This window comes from Ursus maritimus, unplaced genomic scaffold (genome assembly GCF_017311325.1).
Source record: "Ursus maritimus isolate PB19 unplaced genomic scaffold, ASM1731132v1 scaffold_3, whole genome shotgun sequence".
Classification (NCBI taxonomy): Eukaryota; Metazoa; Chordata; class Mammalia; order Carnivora; family Ursidae; genus Ursus; species Ursus maritimus.
The window spans coordinates 48,398,994-48,424,226 of record NW_024425563.1 but is presented as its reverse complement, the minus strand read 5'-3'; the positions used below and the strand labels follow the sequence as shown (position 1 = coordinate 48,424,226).

Sequence of the window (25,233 nt, the reverse complement as noted above, 5' to 3'; positions counted from 1 at the left end):
GTAGTACTTCAGCAAAGCCCCCTTACCAGGTGAAGGGCTAGAGTAAATTGAAAAAAATGTCTTCCCAATCATTGGCAGGAAAGAAGAGCAGGGCATTTTCCACTGTTCTTCAGGGGGCTGTGTTCTCAGGTCTTTCGTGATTGTGTGGCAGGGCACTGAGGGATACGTCAACCTCTGAAGAACTCCCCACCCCCCGGTACCCATTGTTTCTCCTCTTTTCCATCCTAATCCAAACAGTGTGGTGATGGGGCAGGGGAGGGTAGTGAATAGCTGTAGACAGCTTTTGGTTAATAGGAATGCAATCTGATTGGATGAATTCATACTAATATTTAAATTACTGATACTCCTTCCCCCAACCTCAAGATTTATCTGCTTTTCTAGAAGAGGGAAAGGAGTAGCCCAGACACATTACTAGGTGGGAGAAACTTAATAGCATAAAAAAGGAAGGAGACCATTTGGAAAATGTGAAAAATATTCTTGAGTTTGATCTGCGAGGGTAGGGTTGTTTTGGGGAGAGAGGATGTCACAAGTTAGGAAGTCTAGTATTACCTGCATGTCTGCTCTAGGGTCAGCTTCTCTCTCCTGCATCTTCTTTTTATGACTTCTTTTCTTTAGTTCTGTTTCTTCTGGTCATGTGTCCCACCCACCCCACCCCCCAACCCCTGTCCCTCAGGTGGCTGTCCTTAGTGTGCATATGATGGGAGGTAGAGGTCAGGCCCACAGCATACATGCCTATGTGTCCAGAGTGGCTAAGTCTAAGGTCGGTACTTTTCCTAAATACCACCAAAATTGTTGTGATGTTAAAATTCGGTGTATTTTTTCTTGTTCCTGAATTTTAAACCCACCAATTTGGCCTAACATCATCTTCACAACCATTAATGGAACCCATATGTTGTTGAGATTAGCAAGTTAGTGGTTTCATGGTTTTTTTGTACTATGAACCAGTATTTTCTTTTAAGATTTTATTTATTTATTTGACAGAGAGAGAGACCGCGAGAGAGGGAACACAAGCAGGGGGAGTGGGAGAGAGAGAAGCAGGCATCCCACTGAGCAGGGAGCCCGATGCGGGGCTCGATCCCAGGACCCTGGGATCACACCCTGAGCCAAAGGCAAACGCTTAATGACTGAGCCACCCAGGCGCCCTGAACCAGTATTTTTTGACTGCTAATAAACCTTAAAAAGAAATGTCTTACCCTCTTTAATTTTTTTCTTTTGTGATAAATGGTGGAAAACTTAAATGGTAATTTTATCTGTGCTTCCAACTTTAACTGAACTTCAGATTTCTGCTTGTTTTAACATTTTTGTTTGTCTTTTTTTTTTTTTTTAAGTAGGCTCCACACCCAGTTTGGGGCCCAGTATGAGGCTTGAACTCATGACCCTGAGATCAAGACCTGAGTTGAGATCAAGAGTTGGATGCTTAACTGACTGGGCCACCCAGGTGCCCCTTAGTTTGTCGTTTTTAAGTTCTGAGATCAGACTGAGGAAGAACTTGGGTCGGCTTTACAGGTGGTTCTGCACAGGCTGTACCAAAACATGGAAACTGGACCAAGGTGGGACAGCAGTGCTCTCTCAAGGACGATACAGCTTGTTTTTCTTTTTCTTTTTGGATGAGCTCTTTTGATTGCCTACGTTGGGATCTCCCTCAAGCTACCTTGAGTAAAGGGTGCATGGGAACCCAGGAGACACTGGAGCCTTAAACCACTGGGCACTCTGGGCGCTGGCTCCAGGCAGCTCTGTGGATGTCAGCAGCTGAAGCCAGTGCCGTGATTCAGCTTTCTGGTGGCCAGTTTCTTTAATACCTCGTGAGAACTTTTATCTTCATCATGGCTTCTGTTTTAAGTGCAAGCTCTGGTCCCTCAGAACTCCAGCTGTGACATCATTACCCCTCCCTTTCTCTTTAATCATTTCCCAGCTTCAGGTACCAGGGAACAGCCAAGTCTCCCAGTGTTTCCTGGGCCAAATATGGGAGGGAGTGGGTGCCCAGTCCTTCTTTCGGTGCCAGGCTGTGCCTTGGGCACCTGTCTAACCTGTGGACTGGCTTCACCAGAGTCTGATGCTTATCACTGATGGCCGTCACCTGTGTCTAGGAACGGTCCCCCCCCCCCAACCCAGTGATACAGAGCAGGGCTACCTATAGAGCTGCCCCTCTAGCAGGACCTTGGCTGACAGTTTCCCCCTAGAAGAGATTTGGGGGCACTACGGCCCCACTCCCAGACCTACCCAATGCAGTGCGAAGGACATAGGTGGTACTGAGAACAGGTATGAGAAAAACTGGTATGGAGTTAAACTTTGATTCTAAAACAACCTCACTGATGGCCTATCTTTATGAGATGAAAGTAAGAAGTCAGTAATTTTTCATTTATATAGAAAAATTGCTGAACATCATAAGAGGAAGTAAAACACAGTGAAATAAATGTAGTTGTCTGTTTTCTTGGAAAGGGGAATATAAAAGCAGTTGAGCACATACAGTTTTACTTTTAAACAAACAACATAGCCTTTTCAGACTTTAACAAATGCATTGTAAACTTTTGGGAAAATACAGAAAAAAGCGATTAGAATCTCACCATTCAGAAATGACCATTGTTAACTTGTCCTGTGTAGGCTCCAGTTCTCAAATAAATAAGTAGAGAAGTAGAAACATACTGGGACACGGGGGTGGCTCAGTCAGTTAAGCGTTTGCCTTCGGCTCAGGTCATGATCCCAGGGTCCTGGAATTGAGTCCCGAATCGGGCTCCTTGCTTAGTGGGGAGCCTGCTTCTCCCTCTGCCTGCTGCTCCCTCTGCTTGTGCTCTCCCTGTCTTTCTTTCTGACAAACAAATACATTAAAATCTTAAAAAAAAAAAAGAGAGAGAGAGAAAGAAGCATACTTAAAAAAATCACTTGACAATACTTCTTGAACAGTCCCTATCATTTAATATTTTTCTGTAACATAATTTGTAGTGGTATAGGCTGGTTTGTTATGCAGCTCTACCATCATTCATTTTTTCTAATCTGATGGACATTCAGGTTTCTATTTTATTTGATCTGTTTTTTTTAAAAACACTGCATTGGGAACATTCTTTCATACAGAATTCTTTTTTGCACATGTCTGATTGATTTTTTTAGGTTGAGTTCCCAGATGTGGAATAATTGAGTCAAAGAACATGAGCGATTTAAAAATTCTTTTGAAACATATGGCCAAATTGTCTTTCAGGAATATTGAAATAGCTCTCATTCCCACCAGCAGCAATCAGTCCCATTTCCGATGATCTTTGCCAGTATGGATATTATCATTAAAAAAAAACATTCTAATTTAATAGAGGCAAATATGGTATCTTATTTTTTATTTGCATTTCTGTTTATAGCAAGGTTAAACATTTTAAATAGATCATTGACCTTTTTTTCCAAAACTTTTTAATTGTGGTAAGAACATAAAAAATTTACCGTCTCGCCCATTTTACGTGTACAATTCACTAGTAGTGTGTATAGTCACACTGGTGTGTAACGCTCCAGATCGGTTTCATCTAGCCAAACTGAAACTCTGCACCCATTAAACTAGAGCTCTCCATTGCCACCTGGCAGCCACCATTCTACCTTCTGTTTCTATGAATTTGGCTTAAGTTTAGAAACCTCAGGTACGTAAGTCGAATCATAAAGTATGTGGTTTTTGTATAAATGACTGATCATCTCATTTAGATTCATGTCTTCAGGGTTCATCCATGTTGCAGAATGTGTCAGAATTTCCTTCCTTTTACGTGCTGAGTAATATTCCATTGTGTGTGCATACCACATCTTGCTCATTCGTTTGTCGGACACTTGGCTTGCTTACCCTTCTGGGCTTTAGGAACAGTGCTTCCATGAGCACAGGTGTGCAACTATCTCTTTGAGATCCTGCTTTCAGTTCTTTTGGATGTATTTCCAGAAGTAGAATTGCTGGAGTATAGCATAGTTCTATTTTTAATTTTTTGAAGTTTACTTTTTGGTTTAAGGAATCTCTGCCCCAATATGGGGTTCAAACTCACAACCCCGAGATCTAGAGTCCCATGCTCTTCCAACTGAGCCAGTCAGGCACCCCTGTTTTTAATTTTTTAAGGAACCTCCATACTGTTTTCTACAGGAGTGACACCATTTTACATTCCTATCGGCACAAAGGTTCCAATTTCTTCATATCCTCACCAGTGCCTGTTTTCTGTCTTTTTTGATAGTAGCCTTCCTCATGGATGTGAGGTGATAACTCATGGCAGTTTTGATATGCATTTCCTAATGATTAGCGATCCTGACTATCTTTTCATATGCTTTTTGGCTATTCGTATATCATCTTTGGAGAAATGTGTATTCAGGTCCTTTGGCCAGTTTTTAATCAGGTTGTTTGGCTTTTGTTGTTGAGTTTGACCTTTATTGTTTTTGTTTTGTGAATTGATCATTGATAACTTTGCTTATTTTTCTACAGAAATAGTCTTTGGTATGGATTTATAAGAGCTTTCCATAAATGAAATATTAATCCTTTGTCGTATGTATTATAAATATTATTATTATATAACATTTGTCTTTATATTCCTTTGAAACATACAGCAGGTTTAAATTTTCATATGATCATGTCTCACTGTTTTCTCAAATTTTGTGAAAATTTTTTCTATTTTTATGTGTATATGAGGGTGGAGAGGTGTTTACTAACCTTAATACTAGGTCCAGTTCCTCTGGGAGTAGTAGAGGACTTTTCGGGGCCTTCAGCCCCCTAGGGCATTTCCCAGGGCAGCACAATGGCCACGGCATAAATCCCCTGGCATGGTGAGCCTTTCCACTGCTAGGCAGTGAGCTGGTAAGACACAGGTGTAGACAGAACATCACTGCCTCCTCTGTGCACACTGCAGGGGACTATGTGTAGGTGGAAAGAGATTCTTCTCCTGAAGGGTGGGCAGTAAGCTTTTTATTTATTTATATTTTTTTTTTAAAGATTTTATTTGTTTATTCGACAGAGATAGAGACAGCCAGCGAGAGAGGGAACACAAGCAGGGGGAGTGGGAGAGGAAGAAGCAGGCTCATAGCGGAAGAGCCTGATGTGGGGCTCGATCCCATAACGCCGGGATCACGCCCTGAGCCGAAGGCAGACGCTCAACCGCTGTGCCACCCAGGCGCCCCGGCAGTAAGCTTTTTAGAACCCCAAATCAACACATTCCTGGATACTCCTGAAAGCAGCCGTCCTTCCCTCTCCTCCCGCCTTCTTAGATACCTCTGAGACTGACCCACGCTGTTCCTGTGGGCCTCTCCTCCAGTGCTCACTGGGATTCCTACCTTACACCCCTTCAATACCAGTTCTTTTGTCTAACTTTCTTATAAAAGCCCTCTCTGGAAGCAGAGTTGTAACAGGAAAGGAAATGGGGGTGGAGCGCCTGGGTGGCTCAGTTGGTTCACCGTCTGCCTTCGGCTCAGATCATGATCCCAGGGTCCTAGGATTGAGCCCGGCAACCGGCTCCCTGCTCAGTGGAGAGTCTGCTTTTCCTTCTCCTTCTGCCCCTCCTCCTTTCTCTCTCTTTCTCTCTCGCTCACTCTCTCAAATAAATAAAATCTTAAAAAAAAAAAAAGGAAAAGAAGTGGGGACTGATGCCTTTCCTTAACCACAGTCGACCCAGAGCGGAGTCTTTTCAGCATTAAAACAGTAGCGTGTTGTTGTGAAGATTCTAAGAGGAGGGTGAAAATGCATCAGAAGCAGCCAGGTGTCCTGCTGAGGTGGTGAGACATGGCGACACCTAATGGTTAGGTGGTATCCTTTTTACTTATTTGCTTCTTGCACACACACAAGCCCCAGCTCCTGGAATCCCACCACATCTCTAGAACGGAGAAGAGGTTAAGTGTATTTTGTTTGACAGTTGACTACTCCTCCTAATATAGGAGAAAAAAAAAAGCAAGAAAACTATAGCAGTTGTTTCCTAATAAAAATACACTCCTTCCTGTTACAAAGGCTCTGCCCACTGTTCAGTTAGTTAAAAGTCTTTCTGCACGTTCTTCTAGGAGCACATGAGATTTCTCTTGGCTTTTGTGTGGGAAATATGGAAAAGCATATCTGTTTGGTTTATGAAATTATATATTGTTACAGTGAGTCAATAACTCTGTAGATCTTTGATAGAACCTGTTTTGTTCTGTTTAGGATGTCCTCGTGGCTTTGATATAAATTCCAATCCAGTTCCTGATTAACAAGTTTGTTGCATTAATCAGCCTTTGACACGGGATGGTAAAGAAACCCAAACGATGCTCCTGAAAGCTCACCCCACCCCCATTTTCATTTTAGAGAATGATGTAAACTATACTTGTATTCCTTATTTCACCATTGGGGAAAGTACATAATCCCTTCTCTCTCCACTCACATATATAGTCCACAGACTCTCAGTAATTTGCTTGTCAGAGAGGAGACTGCCTGTAGGTACACAGACCAAGCTTCACCTTGTGACAGTTTTTTCCTGTTGATCTAAGAGAGAGCTTTATTAAGGTGTAGAATTCAAAATACAACACTTGATTGCTCCATAGTTAAGGTCTGCAAACTACTGCCGCCTGTTTTTATAGATAAAGTTTTGCTGGAACATAGCCATCGGCCTTAGATTATTTAGCATCTGTGTGCTTTCTCACTACAAATTGCAGACTTGAATAGTTGCAACGGAGACTGTTTGGCCTGTAAAACCTCAAATATATACTATCTGACCCTTTACAGAAAAAAATTTGCCAAACCCTGCTCTATAGAATTCTATCTGTATTTCACAGACATTTTGTATTTTATAGAAGAAGTATTCCGAGAGGGAAAATGAACGCAGTTTTCTCCTGAAGTTTCTGGTTTTGGCAAATCATACTCTCAAGGCGGTGATAGAGCTGTGAAGATGTGTTGAGTCCCTCAGATGAGTCTCTATGGCCGCCATGTTTCCCAGTAGGGGGACAACCCATATATCTGTCATCACTGTGTACCCAATTCTAATCTGAGGAACAAGTTTGAGAAGTCATCTGTGTTGTTTGGAATGGTGGTAAAATTTAATAATAATTTTTTAAAAAAGATTTTATTTATTTATTTACTTGAGGTGGGGGCACAAGTCAGGGAGTGGAGCAGAGGGACAGGGATAAGCAGACACTGCACTGAGTGCAGAGCCTGATGTGGGGGCTCAGTTCCACGACCCTGAGATCATGATCTGAACTAAAAGCAACAGTTGGATGCCCAGCTGACTGAGCCACCCAGGCACCCCGAGAGTTAATACTTCTTCCTAGGAAGGTAAGTAGGAAAGATAGTGGGTCTCAGTAGGTGACTATCCAGGTGTGCTGTGGTTCCCCACTGATGGTGGGGAGATAATGTACTCCAAAGACCGTCTTGTGGATGGCCACCTGGAGGCAGAGTTCCATAGTTGTTGGGATGAAAATCTTCCAGGGAGGCAAGAGTTCCCTATGTACAGTATAATGACAGACACACAGGCTCGTTTGGGGAATTTGAAAATCTAAACAAATCTAACGTTACAACCCACCGAGAGGGCATTGTTTTTTTCAGAGGGTAGTTTCTGATTAGCAGCTTTGGTTTGCTTAGCTATAGACAACTGACCTTTTATCTCAAACCATACTATTGTACGATCATTTAATTTCCTTTTCTTCATTAGTAAATGCCATGGCAAAGTCTAGTACCAGATGACATTTTCTGTTATAAAGGTAGCGTCTCTTTGTAATTTGAATCTGCTATTTAGCTTACGTGAAATAAAAATCGTCCATAATTTATGTTAGTCACTATTTCTGATAGAATTATGGTGTTTAATTTACTTTAAGCAGTTGTTACTTCAAAAAGTATAAAATGAATTTGTGTTAACTAGAAAAATTCAATGTAGAAGTCTGTAGAGTAAACAATGAAAGTCTTCCCCCCTCTGCCTCCTTCCCTGTGATTTAAGATATCAAAGGTTGCCTGCGTGGTTCTCTGATGTTTTGGAACTGGTTTAAACTTCCCGTTTCCTGTTTCCGTGCTACATGGTCTGTAGCATAAGGGAGGCCGACACCCTCATGGGATTGCTGAGTCCTTCCTCCTGGGTGGGAAAAACTCAAGCCCTTTAAGGAGGATTAAGACCCAAACTTCGACCCATTGGTTCCTATGACACCAGCCTCAGGCAATGGAAAGAACAGTTGTTGGGAAGTAGACTGGCTTGAGTTGAACGTGGACTGGAGTTCTCTCACTCTCTCACGGGCTGTGTGACCTTGGGCAACTTGATCTCATATCTATTTTCTTACCCGTAAAGTGAGGAGGCTCACATCTCCCTCACAGGATGATTTCGAAGTTTAATTACACAGGAAAACACAGAAATGCTGTGTTGGAGAAATTGAATCAACTGGGAAGACGGAATATACAAATATTCTGGTGCAGGCGAGGTTGATGATGGCAGGGGACCGTGTGATGCGGCCGGGAGCCCAGGCAGGAGAGGGGAAATGATTTCTGAGCAGAATCATGGAAGAGGTGTGGGAGTTTGCAGGGGGATCTGGAAGGGGTGAAGGCAGCGGCTTAGCTGTGTGGAACAGGGAAGCGTGTGTAGGGAACATGACCAGGCCTGACATGGGTGCACCCCTCGGTCTAAGGTTTATCCGATATAGGAATCCCTTCCAGAACCCATCTCTTGGGCTGCTCCTCCTTCCAGCCTCTGCCCCTTTGCACATGCCAGTCCCTCTGCTTCGAATGTGTTTCCTCTTTGCATTCCCGGCTAAATCGCACCATCCTTTGGGCCTCAGCTCCAGTGCCGCTTTCTCAATAAAGCCTCCCCAGCCCCACCACCCCGTTTTGTCCTTCCATTCTTGTGACAGCTGTCCTTTCCCTTCCTGTCCCTTCCACATTATAGTTCCGAAGTCATCTTAGGAGCTCCGGGTGTACGCGGTGCTCCACTGTGCGCCTGTTCCTAGCCCAGCACAGGGCACATACTAGGAGCGCCGTACTTGCTGAGTGCTGCAGGAATGAATGAACTCCCATGCCCTCCACAGTTGCACCACCAGCCTAGCTCTCCTCTCTGATCCCCGCAGGCCCTTTCTGTATTAGTTTGCTGTGGCTGCCCAAAGAAGTTACCACAAACTTGGTGACTTAAAACAAGAGAAATGTATTCTTTTATAGTTCTGGAGGTCAGATGTCTGAAATCAAGGTGTTGGCAGGACCGTGCTCCCTCCGGAGGCTCTAGAGGAACATTCTTCCTTGCCTCCGGTGACTCCAGGTGTCCTTGGCTTGTGTCCGCAGCTTAGCAATTTCTGCCTCCGTCTTCACATGGCTTTCTCCTCTGTGTGTGGATTTTCTCCTCTTCTGTCTCTCATAAGGACATTTGTCATTGCATTCGGAGCCCACACCCGTAATTCAGGATGATCAAATCTGAGATTCTTTTTTTTAAAAAGGCTTTATTCATTTGAGAGAGAGAGAAAGAGCACAAGCAGGGGGAGAGGCAGGCAGAGGGAGGAGCAGACTTCCCACTGAGCAGGGAGCCCGACATGGGGCTCGATCCCAGGACCTGGAGATCATGACCTGAGCCAAAGGCAGACGCTTAATCATCCGAGCCACCCAGGTGCCCCTCAAATCTAAGATTCTTATTTATGTCTGCAAAGACCCTTTTTCCAAATAGGTTCCGGAGGTTAGGACGCAGACATATCTTTTTGGCAGCAGCAGTTTCAACCCAGTCCACCGTCCCTTTCCCTCAGCAGAACTGGCCTGCCTGCCATCACTGGACTACCCATCATGCTTTTCTCCATCCTGTGCATATGCTGTTGCCACCTGTGTTCCCTTGGAAATCCCTCTTCCTTCCACAAACACTGACATTCCTGCATTCTCCGTGGGTCCTCCTCTGCCCTGCAGGTGACAGGAACTGTCTTCCCCTTGGAGACCCGCCAGCCTCTCCCTGCAGTGCACTCTCTTCCGTAGGAGAGAGTCCACGCTCTTCCTTTCCTCTGCCTGCTCTGGGGCATCTTAGCAGCGGCGGCATGCGGGTCTGGAGGCTGAAGCTAGAGTTCTTGCTTCCGCATATTCCCTACACTACCAAGGATGTTAGTAGAGACTCAGGAAATATTTGTGGATGGTAAAAAGTGTCCAGAAAAATGGAGTCAGACTTATATTCTCAAAATAAAGACAAACAGTGACCGAGCCGTCATAGCCAGCTTTCCGTTGTAAGAAAACACATGCATGGATATAGTCAGGGGATTCTCATTTTCTTTGACAGGGACCGGGTATCAACTCCAGTGAGCTTATGGAATAAATGGGTGATTAAAACACAGCAGACAACCCCAGGGACATTCAGGGCCTGGAATCAACCTTCAGCTTGGTTGTACTGACTGGAATCAAGGTGCTGACCTTCATCCCTCTCAGGGCCACATCATTTCTTGTCTGAACTCTGCAGTGGTTCAAGTATCACAGGAATGACCTATTTCCTGAAGCTCTGGTTGCTGATAAAGCCATCAGAGCTGCTCTTAGTGGTGGATCTCTCTGGGCATCTCCATTCTCTCCATCTAACTGCCAACCAGCACCCCCGCTGGCCCCTCATGGCCACTGTGCTTCCCCTTCCTCCAGCCTCTGACTCACCAAGGCTCCAGCTCTAGCCACATACTGCCTGGCCTTCCTGTCTGAGTGCCTGTCACCATCCAACTGTCTTGGATTTGCCATGTCTCAAACTCCCGATCCCCAGTGCAGACCAGTATTCACCTAGGTCTGATCAGCAGTGGACCGGAGGGAGAGGGAGCAGAGGTTCATCTTTCAGAGACTACGGGTAGCCAGAGAGATTTTCTCTCGGAGGATTTGGGTGGGAGGCCATGAGAGACATATCTGCTCCAGTATGGAACTTCCAAATGACTGAGTGTTGGTATCTTATTTTTCAGATTGATTGTGTCCTGCGCTGAAGATGTTTCCAGAACAACAGAAAGAGGTATGTCGTCACAAATCCGAAAATAAATAATCCATGCGTTTTGACTCACTGCAGGTTAGTTCTTCAGTCACTAACCATCAGCCTGTGGTGGAGAGTCAAGATACTTCAGGGCATCCTAGAGGAGGGCCCCCCCCTCCCCCCATTCCCCAGCATTGGTGTGTCCTCGGCCCTCATTCCGAGTTCCAGTGACTGAGCTAGCTCTTAGCTCACTCCCACTCGCTGCTTATAAAAGTATCTTGTTCCATGACTCAGATTTCTCCCAGGCTCTGACTCCCACCCTTTGCTTTGAACAGTCTCCCTCTGGCTTTCTTGGTTTTCTCCTCCATTGCCTCATACATGAATCTCCCGACCTCTGGTAACAACCCAGGGGAACTGTCTGCTGTTGGTTTCAGTTTTACCTTGCTTATTGCCTCTTAGCTCTCTTGGCTTGGTTTCATACAGCTCAGAGAACACTGTTCCTTCCTGAGTCCAGCCTGACTGATCTCCCAAGCCTCCAATCCCAGCTTCCAGAGCTTCCTCTAACTGGGAGGAGGGTAGGACAACCACCACACTAACCCTTTGCTGAGTGGCCCTCTCTTGAAAGATTTTTTTTTTTGAGAGGGAGAGAGAGAGAGGCAGGGGGAGGGGGCAGAGGGAGAGAGAGAATCTTAAGCAGATTAAGCAGGCTCCATGCCCAGCGAGGAGCCTGACATGGGGCTTGATCTCACCACCCTGAGATCACGACCTGAGCGAAAATCAAGAGTCTGACACTTAACTGACTGAGCCACCCCGGTGCCCCTTAAAAGTACCCATTTGTCCTACCCTGCCTACTGCTGTTCCACGCACATTGTCACTAGGTGAGCCTAATGGAACTGAATAGTGGTAGAGGAACTTTTTAGGGAGCATACACACACACACACACACACACACACGGCCACATGGTCCTTCGTTTGCCTTGCCCAGGTTTAAAGCACTATGCAACCCAAACAATCCATTCCAGAGAATCCTTCCAGAAGCTTCTTTACTAGATCTCACATCCTTTCTTTCTGCCCTGTCTTTGGGTTCAGATTCTCCTCATTAATCTAACTCATTTCCACCGTTTAATTCTAGGTTGGGATCTCCCATTTTCTTTTTTTAATTTTCTTTTTATTATTTTTTGGGGGCTCTCCCTTTTTCAAAGACAGTGTTTTGGTTTGTTTTTTAACTTTTTGGGTATAACAGATATACAGTAAATGCACCAAATGCTCAGCAGATGATCTCTTACGTGTACACCCGTGTAACCACACTGGACTGAGGTTTAGCTGTTTGCAGCACCCCAGAACGTACCGTGTGTCCCTTTCCAGTCAGCCCCCCTATTTTCCCTGCAGAGGTAACCCCAGACAATACCAAGACTTTTCTCCTTTCTCGTATTAAATAATATGGTGATCAGGCCGTTTCTTTCAGGAAATACCTTCTCTGTGAAATTGGCCAAACTGCAAGTCCCCACGTGACTTCTCTCGTTTCTAACACTAATTATAATTTCGGGGGTTCCCCGAACCATCCTCAGTTTTGACACTTCACAAGAAAGACTCGCAGAGACAGCGGTTACACTCACAGTTACGGTTTATTACAGGGAAAGGACACAAGTTAGAACCAGCCAGAGGGATGCAGAGGATAGAGTCCAAACGTGGAGCCCCAGCTCATCCTCTTACGGAGTTGCTGGGGTTACGCTGCGCCGTCAATGTGGGATGATTGGCACAGGGGAGCCTAGCAGGGCCTTCGGTGTCCAGTTTTTACTGGGGCTGAGTCACACATTGCCTGTGTGGCGGACTTTCAGTATCCCGTCCTCCTGGGGTCAGGCTAATATCGTTAGTCTCCAGTTCCTCCAAAGGTCGCAGCTGGTACAGTGTGGTCCTAAACCCCCATCATATTTGCACTGTTGGACTGTCTAGTGGCCAAAGCCCAGGCTAGCAAAGGTACTCTTGTCAGGCAGGGCATTCAAGGGCCTAGAGATTACCTTCTAGGAGCCGAGGGCAGAGGCCAGACCTCCTTCTGGGTGAGGAGAATTCTTCACTGCATACCTGCATGGGCCTGACCGCTGAGCAGGCAGTGCCAGGGGGGCGGGGGTAAGGCATATTTTAAAAGTCGTTCTCTTCGGGGGAAAAATCTGCCAATCAAAGCGACACACACTTTTTTTTTTTCCAATTAGAAGAAGGTTTATTTTAAATTTTTTTTATTTTTTAATTTTCTAGATTTTTTGCTTCGGTGGTTTAATCACTTGATTTTTTATTACAAAGTCACTTCAATTAATAAAAACTACACAAATTTTAACCACCTACAGAAAGTATTTTACTGACCTTGCAAAAGTCCTTTAAAGATTTTATTTATTTATTTATTTGAGGGGGGGAGCACAAGTGGGGAGAGGGGCAGAGGGAATGGAGAGAATCTTATGCAGGCTGTGCTCAGTGTGGAGTCTGATCCAAGGCTCCATCTCACGACTTTGAGATCATGACCTGAGCCGAAATCAAGATTCGGATGCTTAATTGACGGGAGCCACCCAAGTGCCCCCAAAAGTCTTTTATTATAAATAATTATGTAATCATATCATAACATTAAGCAATTTTAAACTAGAAAGTCCTTCAACTGAAAAGGAAAAAAAATACAGTAAGCAGAAAGAGATGAAATGTTTGGAAATTTAGCCTCTATCAGCAAGAACTAAGCCTAGTCAGGCTAGGTTCTGGATGTGTTGTAATATAGTGCTTTTCATCACATATCAGCCCATTGTGCACCCGTGGCCAGGATGATCTCCTGGCTTCTAGCAGATTGCTCTTAGAACAAAGTCCAGACTCCCAAGTGTGGTTTCTGAGGCCCTGTGTGATCGGACCCTGCTTCTTTCCACAGACTCGTCTTCTGCCTCTCCCTGTACCCCTGATGCACTGCTCACTTCCTGGTCTGGAGCTTATTTTGCAGACCTGAATGCTCTGTGCACCCCGGGCCCCTGGGCTTTCACAGATGTTTCTCCCACTGCTTGCAATAATCTCCCTTCCCCCAGACTTCACTCCACATTGACTGGCTAACTCCTCCTTATCCTCAGGCCTCCGCTTAGAAGCCAAGAGGAGGCTTTCCTAAAGCCTCAATTATAAAAGGTATTTTTATCTCACCACCTACCCTGTAGTCAATGCAGTTAGAAGTGGAGGAGGTTTTGGTTGAGTCTGGTTGTCATTTAGTGGAAATAACTCAGGCCCCACCTGACTGCATATGTAAGGGGAGATGCAATATCGCTGATTGTTCTAGCATCTAGACCGAGGAGGCACTGTGTGTAAAGCACTTTCTACTCGGTGCCCATAGCAGACTTTACTAATTAATCTTGACACTGGCACACGAATTGAGACCTGTTTACCATCCTTGTTTAAAACTCAGACAGCCCAGGAGTGACATGTTGGTTCCGCCTAACTGGTAGCTCCAGCCTAGAAGTTTGGTAAGTTTTTTTTTTTTTTTTAATAGATGAGGGGGGTGGGTAACCAAACGGAGTCTCTCTTGTTAAAATAGCTTTATTACTGTAATAAATCTAGAGAGAGGAGAACAGGGAGCAAGAGAGTCTCCCTTGTTAGTTAAACACGTTCCATTTGCATATTGGTTTGGATTCCCAGGAGAGCAGTATCCAAGCTGATGGATCTTCCCCATAAAAAGGCCTTGGCATAGGGCCATTGTAAAATTAAAATGAATTCAGATTCATTCATGCATGCAACTTTAATTTACAATTAAAATATTATGGTTACATATTTTAATAAGAATAATTAGATGGACCCAACTGAATCAACTCTTCTGTTTAAGGAGACAGAACCCAGAATCCTAATGAAAAGGCAGGTGGCTGTGTCAGGAAACACGTTTCAGGCTGGCTTTCGTGGAGTCAGGCATTTTCATCCTCTTTATATTCCAATGTCTGGAGTAAGCAGCTTGGTTTTTCTGCATTACTAAAGACCCTCGCTTCCTGCCATGTTGAGCTCCTCTTCCGTGATGTGTGAATAAACAGTTCGCTCCTGCTGGACGGTGTTGCGTGAGGTCCCGCGTTCTGGTCCCTCCAAGGCCCTGGGTTGGCCCTTGCCCAGGGCTCCCATGGTGTAAATGGGATGGCCCTGCCTATGTGATATGACTGGAAGGGTGGGCTGACACCCCCTGTGTGGGGGGGGTGTTGGGGGTGGGATGTATATCTCCCCTGCTGTCCCGGATCACGACGGCCGAATTCTGCCTTGAGAAATTTATACGTTTAGGATGAGGGTTTTTCTTCAAAGTGTGCGTACCTCACACGGGACAGCAGCCACCAGTAACTGGCACCTTAGTGGCAGTAAATGCCTCAGCTCTGTGGCAGCAGACATCCTGACTGGAGCAGACCCAGGTGGGCCCAGGGGAATTCCAGGCACCACGAGGACCCGGACACCGAGGGAGGAGACAGGGCCCCGCGGGGACGGTCGTGAGGGAAACCTAACATTTGCATGTTCGGGATAGGCTTGCGCTGCCTGATGGTAACCTTTTGGGCTCTCTCTAGGAAAGCGTGGCTTTGTTATGGGGAAACTGATTGGAAACTGACTGGGCTGGAACCAATGAATATCATTAAAGAATATCCCATAAGCAAGCCTTTCCCCGGGTCCTGTGATGCTGGGGACTTTGAAGGGAAGTGACAGGACAGCACTCTCCTACTCCCCACAATGAATTGTTCTGTTATGCCTTCCTCCTTCCTTCCTCGCCTGTGTGATGTGATATTGTAATAGGGGAAACTAGACGTAGGGTATATGGAGATTTTTCTGTATATCTCAAACTGCTCTAAAATGAACACTTTTAAAACAAACTACACTGAATTATATATGCTCACGTGTAGAGGTTTCTACAAGATGGTGCAGTAAATCAAGGTATAAAACAGTATGTTATGCTCCCATTTGTGTTAAAAAGTATATATAATATATATAACAATATATGTATTCTATAATATATTAATATATATAATATGTAACATATATGCAACATAATATATAATTATGTATATATAATATAAAAATGTTATATAATAAATATATAAAAATATATAAAAGTCCTAACTTAGGTGGGCAAAGAACTGGGAGTCCAGTAAGTAGGGGATTCCATTTTCATGGTGTACTCATCTGTTCTTGAAATTTTATATATCTCTTTCTTTAATTACATACATGTATTATTTTTATAATAATGAAAAACCATATTTTTTAAGGTCGATAAGTATTAGGCTGTCATTAACGTTAGTGGCATCAATAAATGTTGAACAAATAGTTAACATTTCAGATCTTTGTTTCTGACTTGCTTTCACTTTCGAGTGCCACATTTGTTCCCTTTTATAAAGCAGTCTGCTTGGGATGACACCCCTGCCCTTCTTCCCTCCCTTCTTTCCTTTTACTTTCTCTGTTTTTAACTTTTCATTTATGAAATTTTAAACATACACAAAGCAGAGAGAATAATATAATGAACCCTTATGTACCTAAGGATTCAACAATTAACACATTATTAATTCATGAGCAAACTACCCCCCCACCACTATCCATTTCCTCCTGCTATCAGACAGTGAATTATTTTGAAACAAATTCTAGACATTGTCTATTTTTATCTGTACATATTTCAGTATGCATGTCTAACAAAGAACCCTTCTTAGGAATAAACCATGTTATCACACCTTAAATAATTAGCATTAATTCTTTCATATCATCAAACATTCAGTCAGTGTTCAAGTGTTTCTGATTCTGTTGGTGGGGGGAATGTATATATTTTGTTGTTCTGATCCAAATAGAGACCATACATTGCATTTGGTTAATATATTGCTTCAAGTCTTTTATTCTGCTTTTTTCCCCTTTTGCAATTTATGTGTTGAAAAACTGCATCTTTTGTTTACAGAGATTTTCACAAACTGGATTTTGCCGATTGTGTCCTTGTGGTGTAGTTCGATACAGGTTCGCAGCTACTCCTTATTGAGAAAGATGAGTTTTTCCATTGCACTTTTGCTAATGTGTTATGAGATACAAAGGTAACTCCTTAATTTTGGACACTCATAAAGAAGCTTGCAACATCATGAACTGTTGTAAGTCATATAAAAGGCAGGTCTGAGTGAATCTCATCCACAGTTATTCCTCCTGAAGTAATAAGAGCTTTCTCAAAAATCATCATTCAGAACTGCCAGAGCATGGCATTTAAATACCCTCCAAGCTACAAAGTGGCACATAACATCCCTTGTAGTATGTCTTTTAGGTGATTTGTCATAACTCTCATGAGAAAATAGGAAGCTTACTTGATATATTCCTTCTGCCTTTCAAGCTTGTTATTTGTAAGAATGTAGTGTATAAAATGTGCTAAATTTTAGTTTTAAGATTGTTACGTGGGAGCCCTGAACAGAACCCTGGTGATAAGCCATTGGTTAAATTCTCCAGTTTAGAACAGTGCCTAGCACCGAGTCAGTGCTCTTCAATGGAATGAATGAATGAATGAATGAATGAGTCCTTAGTTTAAACACATAAGCATGTAAAACACACTTTGGAATAGGGGAAAAAGAAATGTCCTGAGAAAGTGAACACAAGATGAAACAAGTCTTCATTTTTGTGATAGAAATTTCTCATCAAGGGTCTGAACAATTACTACTCATTAACACCTAGAGGTTCTGACTTACTAGCCCTTGTCCCTCCTACACGTCTTTCTGTAATCAGAGTAAATATTCTTACGATGAGCACATAGGTGGGTTTACTGTACCGTAGAGCTGGGCTACAGGGAAAGTTAAAGAAAAACACACACCTGTCACAACGGCTAACACACACTACAGCAGTACCACCGGCAGCAACTGCGGTGGGCGCCGTGATATCACGTGGTGGCGGCTAATGACGTGGCGCCACTTTTCACGTGCTTGCTTGCCATCTGTGTGTCCTCCTTGGTGAAACGGCTCTTCGGGTGTTTTGCCTGTTTTCTAATTGAATTCGTTTTTTTCTTTAAATACTGAGTTTTGAGGGGTGCCTGGGTGGCTCAGTTGGTTAAGCGTCTGCCTTCTGCTCAGGTCATGATCCCAGGGTTCTGGGATCGAGCCCTGCATGGGGCTCCCTGCTCAGGGGGCATCTGCTCCTCCTTCTCCCTCAGCCCCTCCCCCTACTTGTGTCTTTTCTCTCTCTGTCTCTCCCTCTTTCAAATAAATAAGTAAAATCTTTTAAAAAAAAGTTGAGTTTTGAGAGTTCTTTATAGGTTCTAGGTACAAGTCCTCTGAGGGATGTGTGATTTGTAAATATTTCCTTCCGGTCTGTCATTTGTCTTTTCAACTTCTTTGCAGAGTCTTTTGCAGGGGAAACTTTTAGTTTTGGTGAGGTCCTATATATCATCATTTCCTTACGTGGATTATCCTTTTGGAATCAAGTCTTAGAACTCTTTGTCTAGGCCTAGGTCCCAAATATTTTTTCCCAGTAGTTTATGTTTACATTTAAATCCATGATCCATTTTGAGTTAATTTTTGTAGAGGGTGCAAGGGTCAGGTGGAAGGTCATCTTGGGCCCTGTAGATGTCAAATTGCTGCAGAACCGCTTGTTGAAAGGCTGTCTGTCCTTCGTTGAATTGTTTTTTACATGTTAGTCAATAATCAGTTTGGCATATCTGTATAGGTCTATTTCCTTTTTTTTGTTTTAAGATTTTATTTATTTATTTGACAGAGAGAGAGAGATTGAGCGCACAAGCAGGTGGCACAGCAAGCAGAGGGAGAGGGAGAAGCAGGCTCCTCAAGGAGCAGAGAGCCCGATGCGGGGCTTGATCCCAGGACCCCAGGATCATGACCTGAGCCAAAGGCAGATGCTTAACCTACTGAGCCACCCAGGCGCCGCCCCAGTGTATGGGTCTATTTCTGGGTTTCCTGTTCTGTTCCATTGATCTGTGTACCTCTTCCTGTACCATATGGTCTTGATTACTGTAGCTATATAGTGAGCTTGACATCAGGAAGAGGGATTCTTTTCACTTATTTCTTTTTCAGAATTGTTCTGGCTATTTTAGGGTCTGTCCCTTTCCATGTAAATTTTAGAAGAAGCTCATCTGTGTCTTCGAAACATCTAACTGGGTTATATATAGGAATTGCATTAAATCTATAGATCAGTTTGGGGAGAATTTATCTCTTTACCGTATTGAATCTTTCAATTCATAAACACAGTATAGACATATACTTACCTGGACACAGACGAAGAGGTATATACTTCTTCGATTTCTTTCAGCTGCATCTTGTAATTTTCAGCATACAGCATCTACACATTGTTTGTTTTTGAAACATCTTTGTAACCAATTGGTTGGTTAATTTCTTAAACATTTCATGAGGACTTACTATGTGCTAACACTGTACTTGGGGCTAGAAATATAAAGATGGAATAGAAAGCCTTTGAGAAGTGCATGTTTTTTGAAATGATATTTTAGCTAATAGCAAAGATGATAATTTTTTCCCCTCCAAAATAATACAATTACAGTGAGAGTGGAAATAATCTGAGATTTATCGTTGCTAAAAGAACCACTAGATAGGGGCGCCTGGGTGGCTCAGTCATTAAGCGTCTGCCTTCGGCACAGGGCATGGTCCCAGAGTCCTAGGATAGGGCCCCACATCAGGCTCCTCCGCTGGGAGCCTGCTTCTTCCTCTCCCACTCCCCCTGCTTGTGTTCCCTCTCTCGCTGGCTGTCTCTCTCTCCGTCAAATAAATAAATAAAATCTTAAAAAAAAAAAAAAAAAGAACCGCTAGATAGAGTATGTTTGAGAGTGCAGGCTTTGGAGTAAGGTTTGAATTTGAAACTTAGCTCAGCCTATTAGCCATTTGGCTTTGGGCCAGTTGCTCAAGCTTTAGAAGCCTCACTTTCCTTACCTGAATAATGGGATGATAATATTATTGACCCTTTAGGATTGTTGTAAAGATTAAAGAGAGAAACATGTGTAAAACACTTGTCACAGTGCCCTATTCAATACAGTTATTTTTATTGTTAATTTCATCTCCTATCCTGGCTAAGGAAAAGAAAGAAGACAAGGTAGATGGATAAACGGACGAAGGTTGAACCTGGAGTGGTGGGGGTGGGGGGCAGGGTGCATTGAAGTCAAAGAGCGATTATTGTAAGAGAACACAGGAATTAGATTTTTCAAAGAGTCTAGCAGTCTCTTTTTCTTCAGAAGCCTTTTCCCACATGGAGAACAGTAGGGATCAGTTAGTTTAAATTTTTAATTCTACTCTGCCTGGCTTCTTCCTTCATACTAGATATAGTCATTAGACCCAAGAAGTCATTAAAGTGTTTAATAAGGTTATTAAATTGACTAACTGCTGCTACTGAAGCAATTTTCATAGGAAATCCATATGATTCTAGGTATGGAACTCGGAGCTGTCCTCTGTGGCTGACAGGCTGTCAACATTCCTTTGAAGGATGGTGGGCAGCATCGTGAGGGATGTGTCTAATTAAGAGATTATAGGTGAACCTTGGCTTCCTGGGTGTGCTATTCATAGCTGGAAGCGTGGTGAAACGTCACTAATTCCTACTAATTGCGGAGTGGGGGAGGGGAGGCCCATCTGAATTATAGAATATTTTAAAATAAATGTACTTTGATTACTTTCGAGTACATATTTTAACTCCAACTAGGCAAACAAATTGTTGTCTGGTACAGGTCTTAGGGGACCCAAGTTACTGAAGCTATCAGAATGATTTTCAATTATTTCTATGTAAATAGGTGCTTCTGGAGTTCTTCAGGGTGCTCGAACACGGTTTGTTCTCATAGATCTTCAACATTGCTCATGCAGCCATATGCTGTTAATTGGCACACCCTTAGAGGAAGGGGGTTGTTAAATTAAGATAAACTTTAGACCAGCTGCTAAGTAACTTATCGTTAATTCACGGAGCCCAAGAACCCAAGTGGATGAGGATTTCATTTCAATTGAAGTTTGATCCCTTTTTTTTCCTGAAGGCAGGTCATTCATTCCTGCAGGCATTCATTTATTCATTAAGTGATATTAATGGAAGGCACTGGCTGGGCCAGGCACTCCCGTCCTGCGCTCCCCTGAAGGAGCTCTGCATCGGGTAGAGGAGGCCGGCGGGCATTAGCCTCCCCCCCGCCCCCGTGGGCTGTGGTGGAGGGACCGTGCCGAGGGGGTGCCCGGAGGCAGGAGGGGCTTGGAGGAGGATCAGGTTAATCAGACTGGGTGAATCAGAGGATTGCCAGAGACTGAGTTGCATTTTTCAGAAATGAATTGGAGTTCGCAGAAAATGAAGGCAAGAGGAAGATGATGACGAAGAAGAAAGCACAAGGTGGGGGGAGGGGAGGGACAGCAGTCCAGGCAGAGGGAACAGTATGTTCAAAGGCACGGAGGTGTGAACTGGCATGTCGTGTAGCGGGACCTTTGTTTAACCCTTGGAGATGAGTAGAGTGAAAATCATGAAGGACTGTGTTGTGCTAGTGAAGGAGTCTGAACTTGATCTTGAAGGTTATGGGGCAGGTTTTGAAGGACTTTCAACAGGAAAATGACATCACCAGGTGTGTGCTTTGGGGTCATTCTTGTCTTGGTGTGGGGGATGAATTGGGTACAGGCCCAGAGATCAATCAGCAGCCCATGCATTAACATTGGACAAGTGGTCCTTGAACCAAAGCAGTTGCAGGGGAAATAGAGTCGTGGGGAGGGGGGTTCAAAGGAGGGTGAATCTTGAGACCTTGGTCGGCATGGATTTGGGAGGTGAGTCAGAGAGAGAAGTCTGGGGTAACTGGGTTTCTGGTGGGTGTGCTGGAAATGAGATGGGGAGCAGGATGGTGTGGCAAGGGTGTGGACTCTGCTCGTGGGACCTCAAGGCAAGAGGCTGGAGATGCCTGGACTGGGACAGAGATGGAATCCTCAGCTCATGCTGGTGCTCGAAGCCATATGTTCAGATGAGATCATCCTGGAAGGGCAACAGGGTGTGAAGAACAGCAGCCGGGACTGGCACTCGGGGCCACGGCAGTGCTTAAGAGCGGGAGGAAGGAAGAGCTCACCATCCACAAAGAATAGTGATATTTAACACTCCTACCCAGTTCAAGACTTTCAAGATTGAAAAAATATTTGGAGCCTTAGCACCATAGTTAACTTTGAGTGCGCATTTAAAATGCATTGCTGTTCTTAGAAGACTGGTTTTTCCCCAGCATAGTTCTAGAAGATGTAGTCAACATTCCCTTTGCTATATAAAGATTAGACTTTTTTTTTTTAAAGATTTTATTTATTTATTCGACAGAGATAGAGACAGCGAGAGAGGGAACACAAGCAGAGGGAGTGGGAGAGGAAGAAGCAGGCTCATAGCGGAGGAGCCTGATGTGGGGCTCGATCCCAAAACGCCGGGATCACGCCCTGAGCCGAAGGCAGACGCCCAACTGCTGTGCCACCCAGGCGCCCCTATATAAAGATTAGACTTAATGAGTAATAATAATAGTAGAGTCCGAGAATTCCAACCCAGTGAGATGAAGAAAAGACTTTTTAACTGTAATTTGTCGTTATGCTGTCCATTCCTTCTGCAAATATTATGAGGGGCTTGCTCTGAGCAAGTGTTATAAAATCTTTAGGTCAGTCTGTGTTTTGCTGAGAAATTACAGTTTTAGAGTGTTTACTGCTGGGTTTAATTAAGAGTTTGTGCTTAAAAAATATATACAGTTGGTTTAGATTAATTGCTTATTGCCAATGTCTTGTGGGAAGGTCTCAATGCTTTGGGTTTATAAGCATTTTCCTTTCTATGTAATAATACCTTACATTCACGTAGCACTGAAACATTTTTTTTTTTTTTTTTTTTTTTTTAGGGAGAGCACAAACAGTGGGTGGGGGTAGGGGGAGGGGCAGAGGGAGAGAGAGAATCTTAAGCAAGTTGAGCAGGCTCCATGCGCAGCGAGGAGCCTGACACGGGGCTCGATCTCACCACCCTGAGATCATGACCTGAGTGGAAACCAAGAATCTGACGCTTAACGACTGAGCCACCTAGGCGCCCCTACCTTCACGGAGCACTTAATGAAAAGCTTCCCAGCATTTCACCAGTGTTTTTTAATTTGATATTCCTAACAAACAGCTGAGATAGGTTGGAACAGGCGTTATTCCCATTTTCCAGATGTGGAAACAGAGGCTCAGTGCATAAGTTCATAATTTAGAAAGTGGGTAAACCAGCATTTATCCCTAGTCTTGTGACCATAAGTCAGTGCTGTTTCCCTGAAGGGGGACATGTTACTCAAAGCTTCCATCTTCATAGTTGGGCAGCAGCAAGCAAATGAGGGGGGAGCCCTGATTTTTTTCAGAACTTTTGTCATTGCTACCATCATCAATTAATAGTATGTCGAGTGGTCGGGGGTTTGTGACACTGGAGTAACTGTAGGGTTTAGTTCAGAATCTTTTTTTTTTTTTAATCACAAGTTTGTAGCACATTGACGAGTGGGTTTCCTTTTCTTTTCACTTCTGTCTAATCTTGTGTAAAGGCCCACAATTTCGGTAACAGGGACATGTCTTCTGCTGTTGACATAGAACATTCAGCCGTCGGAAATACTTAATTTCCCTCTTGGTATATTCAAGAACTCCTATCTCTCCAGTGGAAAAATGGAGCTGCCGGCACCCTGTGAGGGCGCATGGCTCCCGTGTGACCCGATGACTAGGTGCCTCTGGCTGGCGGGGCGGGAAGGGGTGGCGCAGGATAACCTTGGCCGCTGTTCTCAGCCTTCTGCCTTGCTCAGTGTGGGCTCCACCGACCTCTCCGTTAGGCATAGTGGTGACCAGGGCCCACGCTGCTTTTAGGGGCCCGTGAAAATGTCTTAATTTCTTTTAAAATTGGAAAAATAAAATGCGCTTTTAGATCAAAGTGGAGGTTTTATTATGTAACATTAATATATTCATCTTCCTGTCTGTGTAGTCATAAAGTATGATTTTTACTATTTTTCTGTGGCAGAAAGGGCCCATGAAGGCAAAAGTACCCAGGGCCCCGGAAAGTCAGAAGGCAGCCCTGCATGTATGTGTGAGTGGGGGATTTGGAAAGATAAGTGTGGTCTACTCTGAACTCTGGTCTTCTCTTCCTAACCTGTTTGACCTTCTGTTCATGGATTTGTTCATTCCTTCTAAGAACTCTGGGTGTGTGCAGAGTTATTCCGGGGGAAATGAGTTACACGCACACACACACACACACACACACGCTGACAGGAGACCGAGGTGAAATGTACACAGACTAAGGCATCGTGCCGGGTTTTGTTCCAGTTCCCATCTCTGGGCGGCTTTTCTTAGGCTCTGATGTGCTTTTGAGAAATGATGGCCAAAAATGTCTCGAGCAGCGTCACTCTGTTGTTACCTTGTTTTTATTATCCATCTTCTAAATGACTTTAAAAATACATAATGAAAAGATTTTAAGTAAGACTTTGAAGAAAGTTAACTCATAATCCCCGTACCCTGGGGGCGGGCAGTGGGGCAGAAGTCTCAAATCCAAGAACAAAGTGTATGTTGCCTTAGCACGTGACAGGATAGGTCACAAAAGGGAATGTGGACTGGTTTTTTTTTGCCTTTAAAAAAAAATCCTCTGTACTGAAAAATTCTCATTTTATGATCTGTGTAACAGAATGGAGGTGCTTTGTCCAGAAAACACCATAATCTCTCTTTTGCTTCTGCTCTAGAGCGTTCATAGCCTGCCTCGAAGATGTGCCAAAACAGGGCAGTAACAAATGCCTACAATTTCAGCTTTGGTGCCCTGTTTTTTAGACAAAAAGTTAAAATATTTAAAATTAAATTCAATTAGGGGTGCCTGGCTGGCTCAGTTGGTAGACCATGCGACTCTTAATCTTGGGGTTGTAAGTTCAAGCCCCATGTTGGGTATAGTGATTATTTAAAAATAAAATCTTTAAAAAAAAAATTCAGGGTGCCTAGCTGGCTCGGTGAGTGGAGCATGCAGCTCTCGATCTTGGGGTATTGGGTTTGAGCCGCATGCTGGGTGTAGAGATTACTTAAAGTAAAATCTTTCGGGGCGCCTGGGTGGCTCAGTTGGTTAAGTGTCTGACTCTTGATTTTGGCTCAGGTCATGATATCAGGGTCGGGTGGGGGAGGATTGACCCCATGGGGAGTTGGGGGGGGGTTTCTGTGCTCAGCAGGGAGTCTGCTTCTCCCTCTCCCTCTTTTCCTCCCCACACCCCCGCTCATGTTCTCTTTCTCTCGCACTCACACTCTCTATCAAATAAATAAAATCTTTAAATAAAATAAAACGAAGTAATTCATTTAGCAAATTTATGATCACCAAGCGAATAAATTATACTTTAAAATTTATTATGCCAAACGTGATAATTGTTTGTTGTACATGCTTTCATATTTTTAAACTAAGCTTGTTCAGTAAAGAGCACTTTTTGGAAAGTATTGTGTTTCAAACTTTATCCTATATTT

General features: G+C 43.8%; 1 protein-coding gene across 7 annotated transcripts in view; it reads left to right on the top strand.

The window, feature by feature from the left end:
- SNX10 (sorting nexin 10) overlaps positions 1 to 25,233 on the top strand; it is a 69,543-nt gene that overhangs the window by 29,772 nt on the left and 14,538 nt on the right. For 5 of the 7 annotated variants that reach the window (XM_040644168.1, XM_040644167.1, XM_008686425.2 and 2 more), the window contains one exon: positions 10,825 to 10,871. In XM_040644168.1, coding sequence (XP_040500102.1) covers positions 10,848 to 10,871 — 24 coding nt within the window. In that variant the 5' untranslated portion in view covers positions 10,825 to 10,847. Of the gene's footprint in view, positions 1 to 9,513; positions 9,525 to 10,824; positions 10,872 to 14,249; positions 14,308 to 25,233 lie in introns of those variants that run through there. The other 2 variants (XM_040644170.1, XM_008686426.2) reach the window with 2 other exon arrangements.